Below are 22,829 nucleotides of genomic sequence, written 5' to 3'. Positions count from 1 at the left end.
ACTTGGATTTCCGTTTGGTACATTACAATAAAATTAAACACTTGCCTATCCATGATCCCATCTCTTCATCTATCCTCATGGTGCTGTTCTCTATCCTGAGTTGGGGTAAGGCTACTGCTGAGAATCCGATCGGATGACCAGCGCCGGCAGCCAGAATCAGCACTGCGCAAGTTATAAGGCACTGCAACAATTAACAATAATAATAGAATAGGTATAATAACAAATGATACATTTAAAAATATTTGATTAAAAACGTGTGTGTACTTATGTATGCACGCAAGAAGTTCTGCTTCTTTGGCGTAACAAATCAAAAATCCTTAAAATTATTTATTCCTCCTGCTATTCTACGTTTGTAGAAAGAACAATAATGTAAAAATCTTGCAAAGATGGCATTGAAAATTAATTATTAAATAACGAATACGGCTGTATGGGCTGAACCCTTTGCCTGTCGAAAAAAAATAACGAATATCGCAAACGTCAAAAAATTTTAGGAACCAACTTCACCGTGTTACTTTTGTTTTACAGTGATGCGCGCGCATCTTAAAATTTCACCATCATAATTTTTTCAAAACGTGCCAGAAGAAGAATAACTTCAAAAGTTTAGTTTTTTTTATTTATATATGCATTATAATTAATTATTTAGCCCTATCTTAAAGAGGATGTAAATACTACGTAATAGTCACTGGCTCCGTCCCAAGCATTCGGGAGCGGCAACGCATTTCTTGATCCTGGTGGTGCGGATGGCGCGGTTGTTTTATACTCTCTTTCCATCACGTGAACCTCTTGGATGTTTGCGCCCTCTAACATTAAATAATATTGACGTCCAAACGAATGACCATGCTACGTACATGCCTACAAATATTACAAATGTGAATGTAAGTTTGTTTGTTTCGCCTAAGCCACCGAAACGATTTTGTTATAATTTAGTACAGACTAGGGCTTGAAAAAGGAAACAATCTACTTTTATTGCAAAAATATAAATGGAAGGGTTGAAATAGGGGATGGCAGTTTGTATGGAAATTCGTCGATATCGAAGATATAAGCATGAAACTTTGTATTTAGGCACTTGATAAGAAAAAATTTATAAACAGTTGTTCGAGCATTTTTGAAGCTTTGACCTACATGGGGATGAATTGAAAGATAAAAATTCACAGTGAAATACTATTAAAGAGACTATCCACAATGACAAGGGATATGCGCTATATCACAGAAGAGCGCTGCCAGCAGCGGAAAGAGCAGTTCGTATGAGTATTATTTGAAAAGTATCCTAAAGATAAAAAAATGCCAAAAGGAACAATTCAACACGGACGAAGTCGCGGGTAAAAGCTACTAGTACTATATAAATAAAGCTATTAAATTGCTTTACTCATAGAATTGCTAACAACTAAACAAATAAAGTATTTGATTAGCTGAATTAGTACATTTAAGTAAATATCTTTTTTCAGTGTGTAATTATAATTGAATTAAAACTGAATTTTTACATTGACTACAATTTGCTAAAAATTAACAGAGCAACCGCAATTCATGCGTGTTTTATTACATACAAATTGATTACTCAAATTCTTAATTAAAAATATACAATGACGACTATGAACTTGACACACAACGGTCCTATACTTAATATATGTTCAGTTATTTGCCAACAAGGAAAAGCAATTATCTAAATTAACCTTGTTATTAAGGCGTAACCGCAACCTATGAGTATTATAGTAATACCGAGACTAATTGCCTAATTTTATAATGTAAACACATCAGACGAGAATTCACTTGTTAGTAGGTGATCATTCCAACCTTGATAGCCATGGTTCATCTGCTGTGTTACAAATAGTCTTTTTTTAGTCTTTTATAGTATTTTATAGGAGGACAAACGTGCGTACGGGTCACCGGGGTGTTAAGTGATCACCGCCGCCCACATTCTCTTGCAACACTAGAGGAATCACAAGAGCGTTGCCGGCCTTTAAGAAAGGTGTACGCGTCTGTAACGAAGCTGTAAGTCTTGAACTTTGTGCCAATTTGCATATTTGCGTAGGCACTTACATTAATAGTACCTATATCATCATTGCAACGTACGTCAAACGCTGGCTGTATGATGGGTGCGATCTGCATATTTCACTCCTTCCGCCATTGAGGCCTGCGCGTTTAATAAGTTATCTGTGCCCCAGTACGGATCCTTCTTTGAAGTCAAGTCGAAAGACACTATCACTCTTTCATTAATTGCAAAAGTTTTACACTCGTTATCAAATTTTACATTATGAAACCCCATTTGTTTTGTGGGTCTTAAGTCTTAAGGTTAAATCTACTCAAGTTGTTTGTCTGGCAGGCTTATTTTATGTCTCATGCTGAGTTTGTTTTAGATCTTCTAACGTGCACTGAAAGAGCACCAAGAACATGCTTATTCTTCCGGTTTGCATTACATTTAACCTTTCCGTTCCAGGAAACTCTGATCGCGCGGTATGCCTCAAATCGGGGCGATTTTGGCGCTCGCGCAGCGTTCTGTCAATGCGTATTATAATATACGTGTAGCAATAGATTGTTTATAATTATGATGATTTGAGTGCATTTATTAGAAAGCTATTGAAAAAAGCTATAAGATCATGCACGAGGCATTAAGGGAAGTGTTGTCGAAGAGCGGTCATACGATATGCTTAGGCACCATAGAGCTAGAGCTAGAGGAGAGCGACTTCACCCGTGGTAAAATTTTATCTTAAGTTAATTTTTTTTATTTTAAGTACTCAACTATTTATTTTCGGTTTTTAAATGACTTTGTACCTAAGTTAAAGTTTATAAGTTATGTAGGAATAGCTATATTAATATTAGCAAATATAAGGTCGCATGGCAAACAGACATAGACATAGTCATAGAAACTGCGTCGACAGGTATTGCTGCGACACTATTTACAGGCCAGTTTCTCTTACTGTGTCACTTAAAAGAGACATTGTGTGCTACTTCTTCTTATTCTTTGTCATCTGATTGCTGAGGATCGTGACTCCGTGGTCTGACAACAGCTCTCTTCCATCTGTCTTGTAACCCATAACACAGGCTATATATGCTTAACTTGGGGCAAGATAATTTGTGTAAAAAGTGTGTCAATTTTATTATTATTATCGGTTATGGTCGGTGGCCTATTACAGTGCGACGTTGTCAGGGATATTCAGATGTTCGGATATCTGATCCGACCATGTCTTCGGACTTCGGCCTCTCGATCCTTTCCCTTCCCTCTACCTTCCCTGCCACCTTCTTCGTTTTTCGCGACTATCTTCGCTTCGGCGAGCAATGGGCACGAAATATTTCAGGATTATTTATAGGCAAAATTCAGACAACCGCTGATCCTTTTCAATCCTGAGCTCTTTTAAGACAGTGACATTTGCGTTTTGACAGCAAAAGGAATCCTGGGCAGGCGGCGCCAACACCACATATCGAAGGCGTCAATTGTTCGCTGGTCCACTGCTTTCAATGTCCATGTCTCTGCCTCATGCAGAAAAGTGGAAAAAATTGTGTGCTAAATGCCGTAAAATGGCCTGTTGGGTATTATGGTATATAAAATAATGGCTGGTTCTATTACTTCTTTATGGTCACTTTAGACACGACCTGCAATAGTTGGGGGAATTAGAGCAGATATAGTAAAATATTGTTGAATTATGTGGACTTCTTGAACAGGAAACACTGAGTTAGAGGAAGCAATTATTTTTGCAAATAAGCTCATATGGATAACTGACGGAAAAGTATCCGAGTCAGCCGACAAAAAATAACATAGGTAACATAACCTTGGAGATACAGTAACAAAGACTTGATATCTGAAGTATGCCGGATGTGGCAAATATAAAACAAAATTATCAATGGATATGTGAGAAGGCAATTAAAGCTGCGAGCAAGGAATGACGGCAACAAAGTAGCAGGCGACATCGTAAAATATTTTGCCATGATACCGCCATGGAATGAGAAGAGACGGTATTTAGGTAATTTATACGTTTAGGTAGTCTCTTGCTGTTGGACAACCGATTGAAACAGGCCAGTACTTTAGTGTGCATGACAAGCTACGTACTGTGTGTGAAAATCTCTCTTTTTAAAAAGAAGAGTTCACAATTTATTCACACAAATACAAGTATTAATAAAAACAGTGGAAAAGATACAGAGACATAGATTTGGTAGAATAAGTACCCACTCTAAATATAACACGTTTATTAGGATAAAAGATTGGCGATTGACTGACTATGTACTGCCCTTGCTCCCGTTAGGTCGTGGTGTATATACATATAATAGTAATCAAAATATTGACTTATCAATATTAAATGCTTAATCAGCTTTATGCCCTAAATTCTAAGAGTATAATAGTACGTCTCATTCGCGTGATATGTGTGACAATTTTGTTAGTGTGCGTGCATTGCTCAAAATAGAGGTTTACTCTAAACTCAATATTTTTCGACGAATTCACAGTTGTCATAGTCTATCTAGACGTATTAATGATCTAAGAGGCGGTATTACCCCAAGAATTTTTTGATCCATGTGGTTTTCACCACACTCGTTAAAATTAACAATGGCCCCTTCGTTAAAAATCAGCACCTATTATGTTATTGAATCTAAAACAACCATGTTAATGTAATGAATGTAGACTTAAAAAAATCCCAAGCAATGTTATAAAGAAACAAACACAAATTTGATGACACATGACCTCTGTTGATGATAATACGTAGCTTTACTATTGACTGGACTAGTAGGGCAAACGGTAGGTACCTACTGATGTCTCGAATTATGACGATACCCACAGATACCTTTCAGTTTTTTTTAGGAAAATAAGGGACGAGACGAGCAGGACGTCCAGCTGATGGTAATTGATACGCCCTGGCCATTACAATGCAGTGCCGCTCTGGATTCTTGAAAAACCCCAAAAATTCTGAGCGGCACTACAACTGCGCTCGTCACCTTGAGACACACGATGTTATTTCTCATTTGCTCAGTAATTTCACTAGCTACGGCGCCCTTCAGACCGAAACACAGTAATGCTTACACATTACTGCTTCACGGTAGAAATAGGCGCCGTTGTGGTACCCATAATCTAGCCTGCATCCTGTGCAAAGGAGCCTCCCACTGGTAAAGTTTTAAAATAACACAACTTCCTGTGAAGGTATCGTTTGCGTTCACAATTAAAAATACACAGGGACAGGCATTCGTGGATGTCGGAATAGATTAGAAGGAATGTTGTCTTTCTGATGGCCAGTTGTGTGCTGCCTTATCTAGACTCGGAAGCGGCGGATACAAAACACAGACTGATACCCTCAGAAATAAAACTAAAAATGTTGTATTCTGGTTAACTTACTGCAATCCTACTATCCTACTTCCTACAAATATTATAAAGGCAAAAGTTTGTAAGAATGTATGGACATATGTTTGTTACTCTCTCACGCAGAATGAATAGATTTTAATGAAAGTTTACAATAATATAGCTTGCACATCAGAATACCACATAACTGCGCTATAATTTTTAACTATATAATCTAAATTATCCATAATAATAAGTTCCGAGATACGTCAAGTGTCAGTAAGTAGGAAAAAAAGCTGCCACCTGCAAGCTATTCATGAGTGCGCCACAAAAACTATAACTAATTATAATGTATAATGGAAATGTTATTATAAAATGACCTACAAAAAAGCCAGCGACAGCTTAAATCTATCTTTATGTGTAAGCCATTATCACGAAAATAGACCATATAACCATAAATACATTAAAAAGTTTTAATTTATTTCTAACGCACATTTGGTAGTTACAAATTGATTGATTGGACAACTATATGAATAGTTATGACGATGACGGAAAACAAACGAGTGCGCGATATTATGTTATGGTCCGGTTGCGGGCGAATGGGACGGGCGTGCAGGCGGTTGGACGAATGCTGGCGAGAGAAATATTAATTTTAAACGCCTGCAGCATTAAAGTTGCATTTTCAATTACTATTAACAAATAGCAGGGTTGAATCTTAAAGGCAATAGGCATACATTTGGGCACACCATGTATTTCCCACGGCCAGCTCTACTTGGCTTGCTCAAGCGTTTCTAAATCGCAAAATAATTTCAAATCGAAAAAAAAATCGTTTAACATAGTTTATAGAAGTATGTGCAGTAGCTACCTATAACTTTTGCATTACCATTAATAATCATATCATATCATCTGTACGTATCTATTCTTACAAACTATAGCGTTTATAAGTACTATTAGTGAGATCATCATAAAAATACTTAGTTCCAATTTACATACATTACACAACATAGTTGTTCGAACACTTATAACTGGAGAATGAGTTGACTGATTTAAATCCAACATAGGATTTTGCTCCGTCCCAAATTGCAGAGTAATATGAAAAGATTGAAATATTATTATAAAAATATATAATCTCTGTTAAAAATTTTAATGTTACAAAAATGATAAGAAAGGCTTTTAATTTTTTGCTCATTACCAAAAGATGTATTGAAGACTAATTGTATAAAACGAAAAGTAGGAATGATATTTACTGTGGTTTTTCAGACAAGAAAAAAAATCCTGTAATGTCCATTCGTGAGGAAACAACATACAAGGTCACGTGAAAAACACAGATTTTTCAAATTAAAACACCTGTGACAATCATAATGGTAAACTAGGAACAAACATTAACTTGTTATGCCTACTACTCGGTTTAATCGAGATAGTAAGTCTTTTTTTGGGCGATGTATATAATTTAACAATATGATCCCAGAAGTTGTACAAAACAAATGTGTTACGAAATTTATGTTATTTGTAAACGATTGTTTTAAGGAAACCACAGACTGGGAATGAAGTGGACACCCTCAGGCTCTTTCATTATAACCCCCTTATTCATAATGGTCCGCTAACTTAACAGCCGCTAAGGAGTGTTTATTCTTCTGACTTAGGTCAATAGAAGGAGACAGAGTGAGAATTAGCAATGCTTTAAGTTAGCAGACTATTATGAATAAGGGGTTAATGTTACTGTATATTACATTGTAATGCATATTTTTTATAAAAAAAATAGCCACTGAGTTGCTTGTGCCCGTTCTTCTCAGGTCTGAGGCAGTCTCTTTTGAATGGGTGATAGTTTTTGACGTTCAATAATTGATTTTGAATCCTATTTTGAATAAAAATATTTGAATTTGTACATAGTAATCGACCTTCGGCATAACTGCTGGTCATTGAGAGTGAGAGTCGAATTAGCACTTGTTAGTATAATAAAATGTGCGAATATTTCCACATTAATAGCGGTCAGTTATGAACCTAAAATACAATTACTTTAAATATTAATTGACGTACAAAATAGTAACGAATTTAGTCATAAATTAACATTATAAAGAGGAATTTTATAAGGTAGAGCTATAAAATATGTAAACACTATGCGACTACGCCTGCGGTAACTACATAGTTGGAGCGCAGTGGAGATCCTTAATTTAAGGGTATAAGGTTCTCGCTTTACGTATTAATGTTATAAATAGATAATGACTTGCTTAACTTTGAGGTTTTGTGGTATACTTATAATAATAATACTAGCTGACCCAGCAAACGTTTTATTGCCGATATTAAAATCGCGATACAAAAGTAACTGTTGATCGTAGATGGGTGAAAATTTGAAGTTGTATGTATTTTTTTAAATTTAAAAAAAGTTGTCAAAAAAATTTAAAAAGAAAATTCGTGTGGACCACCCTTAACATTTAGGGGGATGGAAAATAGATGTTGTCCGATTCTCAGACCTAACCAATATGCACTCAAAATTTCATGAGAATCGGTCAAGCCGTTTCAGAGGAGTTCAATGTTTAACACCATGACACGAGAATTTTATATATAAGATGATTAAAATTGAACACTGTCGAGCGTCAAAGGAGGTGTCAAAATATATTTTTGCAATTTCCTGTATGTCGTCACTTATGTTATATAACTTGAGTAATTTTGTAGCATCAGTGCTGATTCACGATGATTTATAATGTTTGTTTTTTAATCTATGGTTTGCTATGTCAATAAAAAAGGCCATCACGACTCTAAAGAATGATAAGTTGTAGGGTAAGTTCCCACTTATATTATGTACATACGGTTCCGTATACCGTATGGCGAATGCTACACGTTCGATATTAATCGCTCGATAAGACTCGAAGAACATCGAGTGATATTTTGGAACGCAAGCCTATAACTGCACGTTCGGTGAGAAATGTGATTCGCCAAAGACTTGCGTTGTGATTATTGCAAAGTGACATTATAAAATAGGCTTATATTGCTATCATATCAGCGGTAGCATTAAAAAGGCGTGTAAAGAGAAATAAATGTTCAGAATATTGGCTTCAAGACAGAGAAAATTTATTGAAGTAGGCGTTACTTTGCGGAAATCCATAATTATACAAATGATTTGAATTTTCTTTAGTGTTAATTCCGCCAATATTTGTCTTTAAACAATTCGACACGTGTTTCGCCTCTACACGAGGCATCCTCAGGACGTGGCGCGATCTGGCTCACAGTAGTGGGGATTCGCCGGTTCTGCCTCCCCGGTTCTGGCTCACTTGTTCGTGATGCGTACTAAAAAAAAAAAAAAAAAAGTTTGGTGTCAAACTGGGGGTTTTGATGTATTTCCGAGCGATTGCGCTGATCCGTTTTTCGATATCTCTTATAGTTTCAAAGTTAGCTTTTTAAGTTAAACAGATCCATACTCTTTACTAATCAGTGGTAATTAACCTAATGATTGGTGAGCGACTCAATGTCGATTCTTTGAAAGTGATAGATGTAATTAGTAAATTACCTCTCACATTCGTTACTACGATTAAAACGACAGTTTTTTGCTGTGTTTATTATTGAGTTAAAAGATGATATAAATAAAGTATATAATAAAACATCGTTGCAGATTGTATCACTTTAAAAATATTTGATGAAATCATTCAAACTCTTCTTATTAAACTTAAAGTATAGATACATTAAACAGTACTCGCAACACATACTGCGGTAAATAAATTCTTTACTCTTATAGTATTGTAGATATACATTCTGCAATTGCTTTGTAAAAACCTCAGCTGGAATCCCTGAGCTGGACGATCATATGAATTGAAGTATTGTCCAATACCCTGCTCACCAATGTGTATTGCAACCCAGTGAGAGCCTGGCTTATTTTCACTATCTACATTGCTGACAATATAACATGGCGTTACAACGTATATCGACAATCGGTTTGCTGCGTAAACATTATTTTGAATACTGAGATAAATTTTCTTCAAATAATTCTGTATCTCAATTGTATTCATATTACCTTAGAATAATGTATTTAAAGGTTATTGGATTACAACTTACAATAAAACAAAACATAATTTTAAGTACATATTTAATTTCAAAATTATAAGGCAATATAGTAGTAAGTTTGACTAAAACTATTACACACCCTTACAAACGATCAAACATAAACATAACTGCGGTAATCTACTGAAATATTATGATTTTTATCAATTTTATTGTATAAGAGCTTATTCAAAACGAACTTTGATTTATGAAATATGTAACTTGAGTTAAGTGATAAAGCTCTTTGTCATTTTCTTAATGTAACAAATTTTGAGATAAATAAAATACACTTTAGTTTCTGTGATTACTTCCTTTCGCGAATATATCAACAATTCGACCATCAGATTTCCCCATCGGGTCATTAATTATTTTTAGTATTAGTTTAAGATTTTTCTTCGGCCAAACATATTATAGAGATCAGGTAGTTATATCTTGAAACGAATTGACATGGTTGAGATACAATTTGTGTCACTGTCATCATTCAAAAATATTATAAAATTATTTACGAAAACTGATATTCCACACCCACACACAATGCACCCTCTACTACAAAAAGGTTTCATATAATATAATGAGACAATTTATTGTTAAACTACCATTTATTGATTATATTGAAATAGAACTATTTATAAGTAAAACAATATACAGTACCTACATCATAACTTACTCCACAAGTTATATATCTAAATAAAAGATGTATCTACTCTCATTCTTTTCAAAAAAATAATTCAAACTTAAAACTTATATAAAATTTATTTTATTTCATGATGACTCCAAGCTAAGGTATCAATATAATTTGCTTAAATATACCGTCTAGATTTATTTATTCGTTGAGTGAAAATATTATGCTTTATTGACTTAAGTCTATGCATTGAACAATATTCATTCTTATTTTTAAATAGGCATTATTCATTTTCATATACTTACTTAGTAACACTTATAAAATTTGGAGTTGCATTTTCCCGCAACATCTTACGTATATATTTAGTCCTAGGAATTCATTAAATATGTTAACTTTGTTCCATCTTTAAAATAGCCTAACTTCTTATTATTGAGTTTTAGATACCAAAATATTTTTTCTGCATTGTCAGATGTTTCGAAACGCAAATGTAAATCAGGTTTTATATCTCTTTAAAAATTTATATATTAAAGTATAAGTATCAGTGTACAATAATTTTAATATATTTCGAAACTAATTGAACATATAGTTATAGTAAAAGTCATCGTATTAGATGTTTTAGAAATATATACCAAATAAATATGTTTATTGAGGAACAATTTAGTCTTTTGTAATTGAACTGCAACCAATTTTCATTTTAAAGTAGATAAACTATGGAATTTTATCTTGGCAATTAAATCATACAGTGCAATTTTATATTTACTTTTTTTCAATATTTTCCATTGTTATTTAAATATTTGAGGTATTCATTAATTTATAAAAATCTTTTCGAAATCAGATGAAGGTAGCATGTTTGTATTAATTAAATCTATGTAATTTTGTAATTATGCGCTTTGTTTGAATTTTAAAATTCTATGAATTTTTTATAATGAGACGATTTATTGTTACTACCATTTATTGATTATATTTAAATATAAAAAAATATAAATAAAACAATATACAGTACCTACATCATAACTTACTCCACAAGTTATATATCTAATCTATTCTTTAAAAAAAAAAATTCAACCTTAAAACTTATATTATATTTATTTTATTTTATGATGACTCCAAGCTAAGGTATCAATATAATTTGCTTAGATATACCGTTTGGTATGACAAACTAGATTTATTTATTCGTTGAGTGAAAATATTATGCTTTATTGACTTAAATCTATGCATTGAACAATATTCATTCTTATTTTCAAATAGGCATATCTTATAATTTTCCATTTTCATATACTTACTTAGTAACACTTTTATTAAATTTGAATGTGTATTTTCCCACAACATCTAATACATACGTTCAGATCTAAGTCCTAGGAATTCATTAAATATGTTAACTTGGTTTTTATCTTTATAATTATCGTGCCGTACTTCCTTTTATTGACTTTTGGGTAGCAAAAAAATTTTTTCTGCAGTCAGAGGTTTTGAAACGCAAATGTAAATCAGGTTTTATATCTGTGTAAATTTTTTATATATTAAACTATCAGTATCAGTGTACAATAATTATAATTTATTTCGAAACTTATTTAACTAGTGAAAGTCATCGCATTAGAGTTTTACAAATTTTCAATATATAAAATCCCAACTAAATAGGTTTATTGAAGAAGAATTTAGTTTTTCGTAATTGAACTGGAACCAAATTTTCATTTTAAAATAGATAAACTATGGAATTCTATCTTGGCAATTAAATCTTGTACAATTTTACATTTACTCTTTTTTCAATATCATCATTAATGTAAATATATTTAAACTCCTACTGTTCTTTATCATAACGCTTTTATCCCTAAACATACTCACCATAATATTTTCACTCATACTCAGAAAGAAACATTTACCAAGTGTAATAAAAATATATGTGGGTAGAAGATGATATTTATAGTTTCAATGATTATTATTTTAGCTTGGTATACCTATAATCTTTAATCTCATTTAGATTTTGTTTTCTGAAATATTACTATAAAAATTGGTTGTTGCCCGGCTCATATGTATTTATGTTCTAACTTAACCTAACCTCCCTTTAGTTTCTGGAAAAGGGTTTGGTTCTGAAATATCACTATCAAAAATGGTATGATATCAATTTGAGGAATCTCTTCGATTGCTCACAAATTTTTATGTTAATTTTATTCTGCACACTGATTTTTTTTCAAGAAATAAAAATATTCCTAATGAATCTTAATTTCAAAAATGTAGTTGCACTATAATGTACGGTGAGGATTTTTTTTTTCTTTTTTAAAATTACTTTTGATTTCTTAAATACTGAGTTTCATCTTACAATAAGTACTCAATAACTAAGTTTGCAAAATCTTTTCAGTATCATTGGAGTCAAAGTTTACGTATAACGACACAAGTATTTTTATGGAAATTAAAAAAATTGTGTGTAAGCATGGTTTTGATGAATGGTGAAATCATGTCCGAATTGGATGGAGGAAAACTTCAAAAGCGTACCTATGTAACAAACGGATATAATAATAATAAAGATATCAAATCATTTTTGATAGAGTTCAAAAACATTTCTGGTGATTCTAATGTTTGTAATTGGTAAAATTTACTTACTCTTAATTTAATATGAAATTATTGTACTACAAAAAGCTGATTCATTAACTGTGACGATTTTTAAAATACTATATAATTGCATTACGTTATTTTTACAGATGTTACTTGTAAGATGATTTGAATAATATCTTTTCCGTTGTTCATGCATTAAATTCTATTGAAAAAGTAATTGATATTATTCCACAAACGTAAGAAAAATACAAGTCATTTACAAAAACTATAAAATTAAATAATCGTAAAATTCAACTGACAATATGTTGATTCGATTAAATTTTTTTCATTCAGTTTAGACAAACTTGTCAAATATTTGAAGGAAGAACAATTTCAAACTTTAAGACTAAATTTTCCAAATAATAATGATTTTTTAGCTTTCTTTTTATTCATAATAATCAATATTATATACACAAATTTTGCCTAACTTTGTTTTCACATAACATGTAGGTATAACATATAAGAATAATAGTACCATGGTACAAGTAGTTAAATACATCTTTTCATATATACATTTCAATTAAATAAGTTTAATATTAGCGGCTATAGCTTTCAAATAATCAATATATTTTTAATTCTATCATTTTTGTCGATGTATTTTCTTTTCACTCTAGTATTAATAGTTATATTTCAGAAAACAGAATCCAGATCTTATAACCATATCCTTTTCTAGAAACTAAAGGTAGGTTAGGTTAAGTTAGAACATAAATACATATGAGCCGGGCAACACCCATTATTTATAGTAATATTTCAGAAAACAAAATCTAAATAAGATAAAAGATTATAGGTATACCAAGCTAAAATAATAATCATTGAAACTATAAATATAATCTTCTACCCACATATATTTTTTATTACACTTGGTAAATGTTTCATTCTGAGTATGAGTGAAAATATTATGGTGAGTATGTTTAGGGATAAAAGCGTTATGATAAAAAACAGTAGGAGTTTAAATATATTTACATTAATGATGTTATTAATTACAATTTTCGGAAACATCAGTGATATGAGCATCGCCGGTAGCACTACAAATAGAATGAATGAAAACTTTAGGATGAAAATTTTTAGGAAGAATGATCATTCGGATTACAAATAGTTAGGAAGAACAATTTCGGGTAAAGAACTTTAGGTGTGCCAATATGGGCCCTTCACACGCGCACACACAGAAATTACAAAATATTGATAGAAATTTAAAATTCAAACAAAGCTCATAGTTACAATATTACATAGATTTAAATAGGAACATGCATAAACAAGCTACCTACAGCTGATTTCGAAAATATTTTTATAAATTAATGAATAAATCAGTGTATAAAGAACAATGGAAAAGATTGAAAAAAGAGTAAATGTAAAATTGTACAAGATTTAATTGCCAAGATAGAATTCCATAGTTTATCTATTTTAAAATGAGAATTTGGTTGCAGTTCAATTACGAAAAACTAAATTGTTCTTCAATAAACCTATTAATTTGGGATTTTATATATTGAATATTTCTATTTCTAATGCAATGACTTTCACTAGTTACCTAAGTTTCGAAATAAATTAAAATTATTGTACACTGATATATAAAAAATTTACACGGATATAAAACTTGATTTACATTTGCGTTTCTAAACCTCTGATTACAGAAAAAATTGTTTGCTATCCAAAAGTCAATTAATAGAGTGCGGTACCATAATTATAAAGATGAAAACAAAGTTAACATATTTAATGAATTCCTAGTACTTAGATGTAAACGCATGCATTAGATGTTGTTGGACAATTCACATTCAAATTTAATAAAAGTGTAACTAAGTAAGTATATGAAAATGGAAAATTATAAGATATGCCTATTTTAAAATAAGAATGAATATTGTTCAATGCATAGATTTAAGTCATTAAGCATAATATTTTCACTCAACGAATAAATAAATCTAGTTTGTCATACCAAACGGTATAACTAAGCAAATTATATTGATACATTATCTTGGAGTCATCATAAAATAAAAAAATATTATATAAGTTTTAAGGTTGAATTAATTTTTTTGAAAAGAATAGGATTAGATACATAACTTGTGGAGTAAGTTACGATGTAGGTACTGTATTTTGGTTTACTTATAAATTATTATATTTAAATATAATCAATAAATGGTTGTTTAACAATAAATCGTCTCATTATATTATTTGAAACCTTTTTTCTAGTAGAAGTTGCATTGTGTGTGGATGTGGATAATCAGTTTTCGCAAATAATTTTATAAAATTTTTGAATGATGTCAGTGACACAAATTTTATCTAAATCACTTGATGCTATGATGATATATAGCAACCTTTATAAAATCTCAACCATGTTAATTACTTTCAAGATATAACTGCCTGATCTCTATAATATGTTTGACGGAAATCTTAAACTAATCCTAATAATAATTGATGACCTGATGAGGAAGTCTGATTGTCGGATTGTTGATATATTCACGAAAGGAAGTAATCACAGAAACCAAAGTTTATTTTATTTATCTCAAAATTTGTTACATCAAGATAATGACAAAGAGCTATATCATTTAACTCAAGTTACATATTTCAAAAACCAAAGTTCGTTTTGAATAAGCTCTTATACAATAAAATTGATAAAAATCACAATATTTCCATAGATTACCGCAGTTATGTTTATGTTTGATCGTTTGTAAGGCTGTGTATTATTTTTGGTTAAACTTACTACTATATTGCCTTATAATTTTGAATTAATATAAGTACATAAAATGATGTTTTGTTTTATTGTAAGTTGTAACACAATAACTTTTAAATACATGAATAAAATACATGAACCGCATAAATATTCAATCCCTCAACTGACAAGAGCTTATTCTAAACTAATTTGAATACAATCGAGATACAGAATTATTTGAAGAAAATTGATCTCAGTATTCAAAATAATATTTACGCAGCAAACCGATAGTCGATATACGTTGTTACGCCCTGTTATATTGTCAGCAATATATAAAATGCGTTCAAGGGGTTCATTGAGAGAAAAGTTTAGTTAAATTAATATTATGACATTACACTGCCAGTATATATACGAGACCCTCCTATACGCTCATGAACATATTAGCCAATTTAAAAAGAACAGTGATGTACATAATGTCAATAGTCGAGACAAACATAAACTCGCAATTCCACATAAACTCGCAATTCCATCTACTAGGCTCCGTAAAATTAAATATCTTAATATTTTAATGTGGATTGTGTTATATTTTATAATGAACTACCAAATGATAGTAAAATCTTACCTATTAAAAAAATTAAATGTATCGTAAAAAATAAATTAACATCCAAGGCCTATTATAATGTGAAAGATTATTTGAATGATAAAGATAGTTGGAATTAATTTTCTAAATTTTGTTAATGAATATTGTTGTATGCCATTGTAACTTTTGTACTTCAACCTGACTTGCACTAAATAACTTATAATGTTTTACAGTGAATAAAGATTTTTTTCACTTGACTTGATATAGATAGTGAAAATAAGCTAGGCTCTCACTGGGTTGTTACAATACACATTGATGAACATGTTATGGGACAATACTTCGATTCATATGATCGTCCAGCTTAGGGATTCCAGCCGAGGTTTTTACAAAGCAATTGCAGAATGTATATCTACAATACTACAAGAGTAAAGAATTTATTTGACGCAGTATATTTAGCGAGTACTGTTTAATGTATCTATACTTTGAGTTTAATAAGAAGATTTTGAATGATTTCATCAAATATTTTGAAAATGATACAATCTGCAACGATGTTTTATTATATACTTTATTTTTATAATCTTTTAACATAAATAAGACACACAGCACAAAACTGTCGTTTTAATCTTAGTCGAAATCGAATGTGAGAGGTAATTTACTAATTACATCTATCACATTCATAGAATTCACATTGAGGCGCTCACCAATCATTAGGTTAATAATTACCACTGATTAGTAAAGAGTATGGATCTGTTTAACTTAAAAAGCTAACTTTGAAACTATAAGAGATATCGAAAAACGGATCAGCGCAATCGCTCGGAAATACATCAAAACCCCCAGTTTGACACCAAACTTCTTTTTTTTTTTTTAGTAGGCATCACGAACAAGTGAGCCAGAACCGGGGAGGCAGAACCGGCTCATCCCCACTACTACTGTGAGCCAGAACCGGTGAATCCCTACTACTCGTAAGTAAACCTATTAGTCCGGTCAATTTAGACATCCAAGGTTACAAAAATTCCCTTTAGGCCGGAAACTTGGTAGGATCGTTCATTACTCTATTATAAAGGAAATGTGAAAAGTCCTCATCGATCCGGCACGTGCAAAAAAAATTACTCGTGGTCAAAGGTCACAAAATCGGGTTTTCGCGATTTCCAGCAAAACGGTTAGTTTTATCATAAACCTAACCTATCTCGGTTCGTTTCAATGTTGAAAGAAATTTTTTTCTGTAAAATATATATTGATAAAACAAGCTATTGAGATTGGTTAAGATTCTCAATACAGTCGACATATAATTCTCCTACGTATTATAGTGATCTCCTATCGTCTGGGCCGTTTTTTTTTTTTATTTAACACGTGTGTACAGGAAAACGTCTGTCGGTCCCGCTAGTATTATATAAATTGTTACAAACACAATTGATCGCTAGTAAGTGCTCCAATGGAGGTCTTTTTTATGAACATAAGGGACGAGACGAGTAGGACGTTCAGCTGATGGTAATTGATACGCCCTATCCATTACAATACAGTGCCGCTCAGAATTATTGAAAAACCCAAAAATTCTGAGCGGAACTACAATTGCGCTCGTCACCTTCAGACATAAAATGTTAAATCTCATTTACCCAGTTATTTCACTAGCTACGGCGCCCTTCAAACCGAAACACGGTAATGCTTCACGGCAGAAATAGGCGCCGATGCAGTAACCATAATCTAGTCGGCTTCCTGTGCAAAGGAGCCTCCCACTGGTAAACTTATATGAAATAAATGAAATACATGTTATACGTACTAGAACATCAATATCATGATGTATTAAAGACTCATTAAGTTTTAGTTTATAAAGATACACATTACTATAATAGATGTACAAATCACTCAGTTTGGATAATTAGTAAAATTTAATTAATTACTAATTAACGTTGGTTGTAACTGCACGTTTACAGTTAATAACTGAAACTAGAACGTGCGCAATTAATAAAACAAACAATAGTTAAGATTGTCATACTGACAATCTTACCTACTAAGCTAGAGGTCCCGGGTTCGAATCCCGGTAGGTGCAAGCATTTATAAGATGAATATGGATGTTTGTTTCCGAGTCATGGATGTTTAAATGTATTTATGTATGTTTAAGTAAGTATATTGTATTAAATATATCATTGTCTTGTAACCCATAACACAGGCTATATATGCTTAACTTGGGGCAAGATAATTTGTGTAAAAAGTGTGTCAATATTATTATTATTATTGTCAATATTACTGACGGATAAACAGCGCCTAGATTTGTTTTATCCATAGACAAAGAAATACTAGCGTGTAGACGAGCCGACAGCTCGATAATGGTGATCAATTTTGATTTGTCACTGAGTACGGATAATATTTAGAATACTATTGGTGTTATAACAAAAAAAAATAAACATGTCTTAGACAGGTGTTTTGTTAGACAGTGAACTAACTATAAAAACGTCAGTAACACTAAAGACGTCTAAAATGGAGTTTATATTTTTTATTATTACGAAACAGTGTCTAGCTTGTGTTTAACTAAAACTCCGTTAAGCACAGCATTAATTGAAATGTACAGGAACAAATAAAGAAACGGAACGCAATTTTTGTCAGCTGTCATCTATCTGTCATCATTTAATCTAAATCTATATATATAAAATGAATTGCTGTTCGTTAGTCTCGCTAAAACTCGAGAACGGCTGGACTGATTTGGCTAATTTTGGTCTTTAATTATTTTTGGAAGTCCAGAGAAGGTTTAAAAGGTTAAATAAATATGAAAATACTCAGAATTAAATAAAAACAACAATTTTGATTTTCCTTTGATGTGTACCCCATCGTACAGAAATCAAATAAAAATAATAGTTTAAAATGGATAACTAATTGAATTTTGACAGTCTATTCAGCGATATAGTCAAAATTTTGCATATTCTTGGTTTGTTCTCAGGTATAACTTTATATCAAGTTTATTTGTAACGCCGTAGGTGTTTCATTTATCGATTGAGGCAGTAAGAAGTCTGCCGGGTCAGCTAGTCTTCCATAAAAATATGGTCTATCCGTTAGACACACCTTAGACAAGCTTCGAGTTTCGACTCGTGTTTAAATATAAACAATGTTTAACGATTGTTCAACGTTAAACAACATAAAGACACAGATTCGAATATAACTCTTCCAAAACAATCGTTCAACACATGTTTAACTGACTAATGCCAAGGGTAGCTGACTATTTACGATTTGTCAATTAAAATCGGTTACATTAACAACAGATTTGCTTTCCTTTTCTATCTTGCTGTATCTCCATTAAAAAGGTTCTTCTCCCGCCCACGATTTGTTTGTCTTTACGCTAGTATAATTTAAGCCCACGGTTTTGTCTAATACTAGCTGATTCATAACTTTATACTAAATGAAGATATCGCAATCACGGACGAGTAAAAAAAGAAGGACCCCGTGTAGCCTTACATAACACTGAGGCACCAAAACAAGCCTGTAGACGTGTAAATACATAGCCCCACGCATACACTTACACTAATACAAGCCGATCGGCCGCCATTATGAGATTTGCCATCATCTGTGACAGATCAGTTTGCGTCGCAATAAAATATATTAAAAATGCCGTCGTGCGTTGTGAAAAAGTGTAAAAACAATACTTTAAAAGTATTTTGTGGATATATGATTATTTAAGGGAGAAAAAACTAGCACTAGCATAAAGGTGCTTCACTTGCTAATATAACGGCGCGGAGTCCTTTTTTTACCTGTCCGTGATCGCAATAATGTTCTTTATAGATAAGGGCCAAGTGTCTAAGGAATAAAACTTAGAAGACTTAAATGATCTAAATCTAAATCTATCCGGTAGTTTAAAAAAGGGTACAGTTAAAAAAAGCGCGAACACCTTCCTTAAAGGCCGGCAACGCTCCTGTGATTCATCTGCAAGAGAATAGGGGCGGCGGGTACTTAACACTAGGTGACCCGTACGCACGATCGTCCTCCTTTTCCAAAAAAAAAAAAAATATTTTCCGTGATGCGCGCACATATCAAAACCTGTATCATTTTAATTATATAAACATACGCCAAGGTTGCTTTAAGTCTAGTTTTAAGTCTCAGCGAATAATAACAATATAATCATTGTATGTTAAGAGCGAGCTGCTGATAAACTTACCGATTTCAATGACGTGATTTTCATATCACTGAGGTGTTATCAATGACGGTTGCCCTTGCAATATTTATCATATTATTTGTATAGAATAACGTTATTTTCGACCGACTTCAGTTCAGTATGGATTTATGGTAATCTCGGCCATTTATGGACTAAAAAATATTGGTCCCCTTAACTTAATCTATCAGTAATTGAGCGAATTACTGAAACTAAATACCTCACCAGTAGGAGGCTTCTTTGCACCGGATGCCGGCTAGATTATGGGTACCACAACGGCGCCTATTCCTGCCGTGAAGCAGTAATGTATAAACATTATTGTGTCTCGGTCTGAAGGGCGCCGTAGGTAGTGAACTTACTGAGCAAATGCGACTTAGTCTCAAGGTGACGAGCGCTATTATTGTAGTGCCGCTCTGAATTTATAGGTTGCAGTTACGGCACTGCATTGTATCGGGCATGGTGTGTCAATTACCATCAGATGAACGAATTGCTCGTCTCGTCCCTAATTTTCAAATTTTTTTTTAAAACCGCATCAAAATCCGTTGCGTAGTTTTAAAGGTCTAACACTAAGCATGCATAGGGACAGACAGCAGGAAGCGACTTTGTTTACTATATAGAGATAAAATTTGCGTCAAATATAATCTTAAACATTTTTTGCATGCGCTCAACTGTTATCGATAGTGGCTGGTGCACGTGCAGCTCTCAGTATCTCAAGTACTCTAAGACAAGGTCAACCGTGAATATTTGTGAATATTAACCTCGAGTTATGAATAATTTGTATTATTTATCAGTTAATACATTGTTTTAATAACATATTAGATATTTTTATATATTCATTTAATAATAATTACCTACTTTGTGTAATCATAAGGTTATTTTTTTTTATCTCAATTTCTTGAACTACATAATCTATTTAAGCTTAAGTGATTGGAGCTTATTACTTTTTCTATGACGTAATGTAATCTTGTTAGTCTCAGCAATAAATAAAAAAAATCTATTGGAAATGACTTTCTTTGATACAGGCGTTTAGTCTGCCAGCCCACGAATTTTTGGATTACACATTATTTTTTTGGAATGTAGCCACTTTTTATAACAGGGTGCAAAGGGTAGGCTATTAATTAAAATATTAATAAATATTAATTAAACATTTAGAAACAATTGATCACATTGACGTCAATGGTACTTTATGTATTACCTACTATTTATATCTAGCAGGACAAACAAACATACGGTTAACCTGATCATATGTGAACACCGTGACCCATATTCACTTGTCACACCATCATAGTTGTAATAGTAATCTGCATGGCCAGTGTGACCAATTGTGACAAACACATGAATATAACAATTATAATAACAGTAAATCAATGTTTGCCTATAAATATAATACCAGTGGGAGGCTCCTTTGCACAGGATGCCGACTAGATTATGGGTACCACAACGGCGCCTCTTTCTGCCGTGAAGCAGTATTGTGTTTCGGTTATTAATGGGCAAATGAGACTTAACATCTTATGTCTCAAGGTGACGAGCGCATTTGTAGTGCCGCTCAGAATTTTTGGGTTTTTTAAGATTCCTGAGCGGCACTGAATTGTAATGGGCAGGGCGTATCAACTTCCATCAGCTGAACGTCCTGCTAAGAAATAAATATAAATAAAAGTATAAATTTGAGATATAAATACCTGATTGATAACACCCCTGGTGGAGGAGTAAGTTTCTCCCTTGACGTAGGGTGGTAGAGTAGCGGTGGAGCTAATGCTGCGAAGGAAACTTTGTAGAGCTTCATAATCGTCCTGACTCTGTGTCTCTTTACTTTTAACGACTGGCTTCGGACTTTGAGCAAGCATAGCCTCGTGAGCTCCATCACTGAAACCAATATAATAATAATAAATTCTTTATTGCCATAAAAATCATTACAAATATAAAATAAACAATTAGGATACGCGATGAAACAAAAGGCAAAAGGAAAAGGCTCAGCTTCACCTGACATGGAATCATGGATTTATGTTTCCATGCAGCGCTGTTTTTCAGCCATCCCCTCCTCCCTAAGGTGTTACTACCCTTGCAAGTGTATGTAAGTGTGTGTGTATGTATGTGTGTGTTTAGGTATGTGCATGGGTGTGAGCGTGTGTTTATGTCCGTACACAGAAAAAATCTTTTAGAGAAAGATATTTCCAGTGGAAGTGGTTCAATTTCTCCGCAGCAGGTTGCTTTTTTAGTAGAGCAAAACGGTATTTTTTTTAAAGGACTCGATACTCATTTGTATTTGTAATATCACATTGTATTTTCTTTGATTAAGGCCGGGCACCGAGCCAGCGACCTTGAGAAATCGAGCGGAGCTAGGTTACCTCTCTCGCACAAGATCGCCATTATTTTAATTCATAATTAGAAGCATTTTTAATTTATTACAAACATAAAACACTTTGTCCGAAATGAAAGAACGACGAACTTAAAATTAAATCCTATTACCAAAGTACTTGGGATCCGAATTTCATATCGGAACCATAGACATAATCATAGAAAGTGAAGTTGTAGTTACGTACATAATTAATCTCAAACAACGATAAACTAAATATACAAATGATTCAAGTTTTCTTTAGTGTTAATTCCGCCAATATTTGTCTTTAAACAATTCGACACGTGTTTCGCCTCTACACGAGGCATCCTCAGGACGGTTTGTCTCGCCAAAATCTGGCACGAGACTCGTGCTAGATTGTGACGTTACGAAATGTTTTTTAGAGACAAATATTGGCGGAATTAACACTAAAGAAAACTTAAATCATTTGTATAATTATGGATTTCCGCAAAGTAACGCCTAATTCAATAAATTTTCGAAAAACTAAATGTCAAGTGAATTAGGGAATATAAGATAAACGAAAGGCAAAATGTCTATTCGCGAACTTCGGATCCAAATCACTTTCGTAATTGGAAAATGTAACCGAACCGAAACTTCGTAATTCAAATTGGTAATAGGGCTCC

The 22,829-nt window shown here is 32.6% G+C and overlaps 1 protein-coding gene across 1 annotated transcript in view; it reads right to left on the bottom strand.

Moving 5' to 3' along the window:
• Nucleotides 1-22,829, bottom strand: part of LOC126966234 (facilitated trehalose transporter Tret1-like) — a 74,366-nt gene that overhangs the window by 21,205 nt on the left and 30,332 nt on the right. The window contains exons 2-3 of the mRNA XM_050810194.1: nucleotides 21,533-21,716; nucleotides 42-181 (exon numbers count right to left, since the gene is read on the bottom strand). Of these exons, the coding sequence (XP_050666151.1) occupies nucleotides 42-181; nucleotides 21,533-21,716 (324 nt within the window). The remainder of the gene's footprint in view (nucleotides 1-41; nucleotides 182-21,532; nucleotides 21,717-22,829) is intronic.

Source organism: Leptidea sinapis, chromosome 9, assembly GCF_905404315.1.
Source record: "Leptidea sinapis chromosome 9, ilLepSina1.1, whole genome shotgun sequence".
Lineage (NCBI taxonomy): Eukaryota > Metazoa > Arthropoda > Insecta > Lepidoptera > Pieridae > Leptidea > Leptidea sinapis.
Note: the sequence above shows the minus strand (reverse complement) of the source record. Positions and strands in the feature narration are given on the sequence as shown.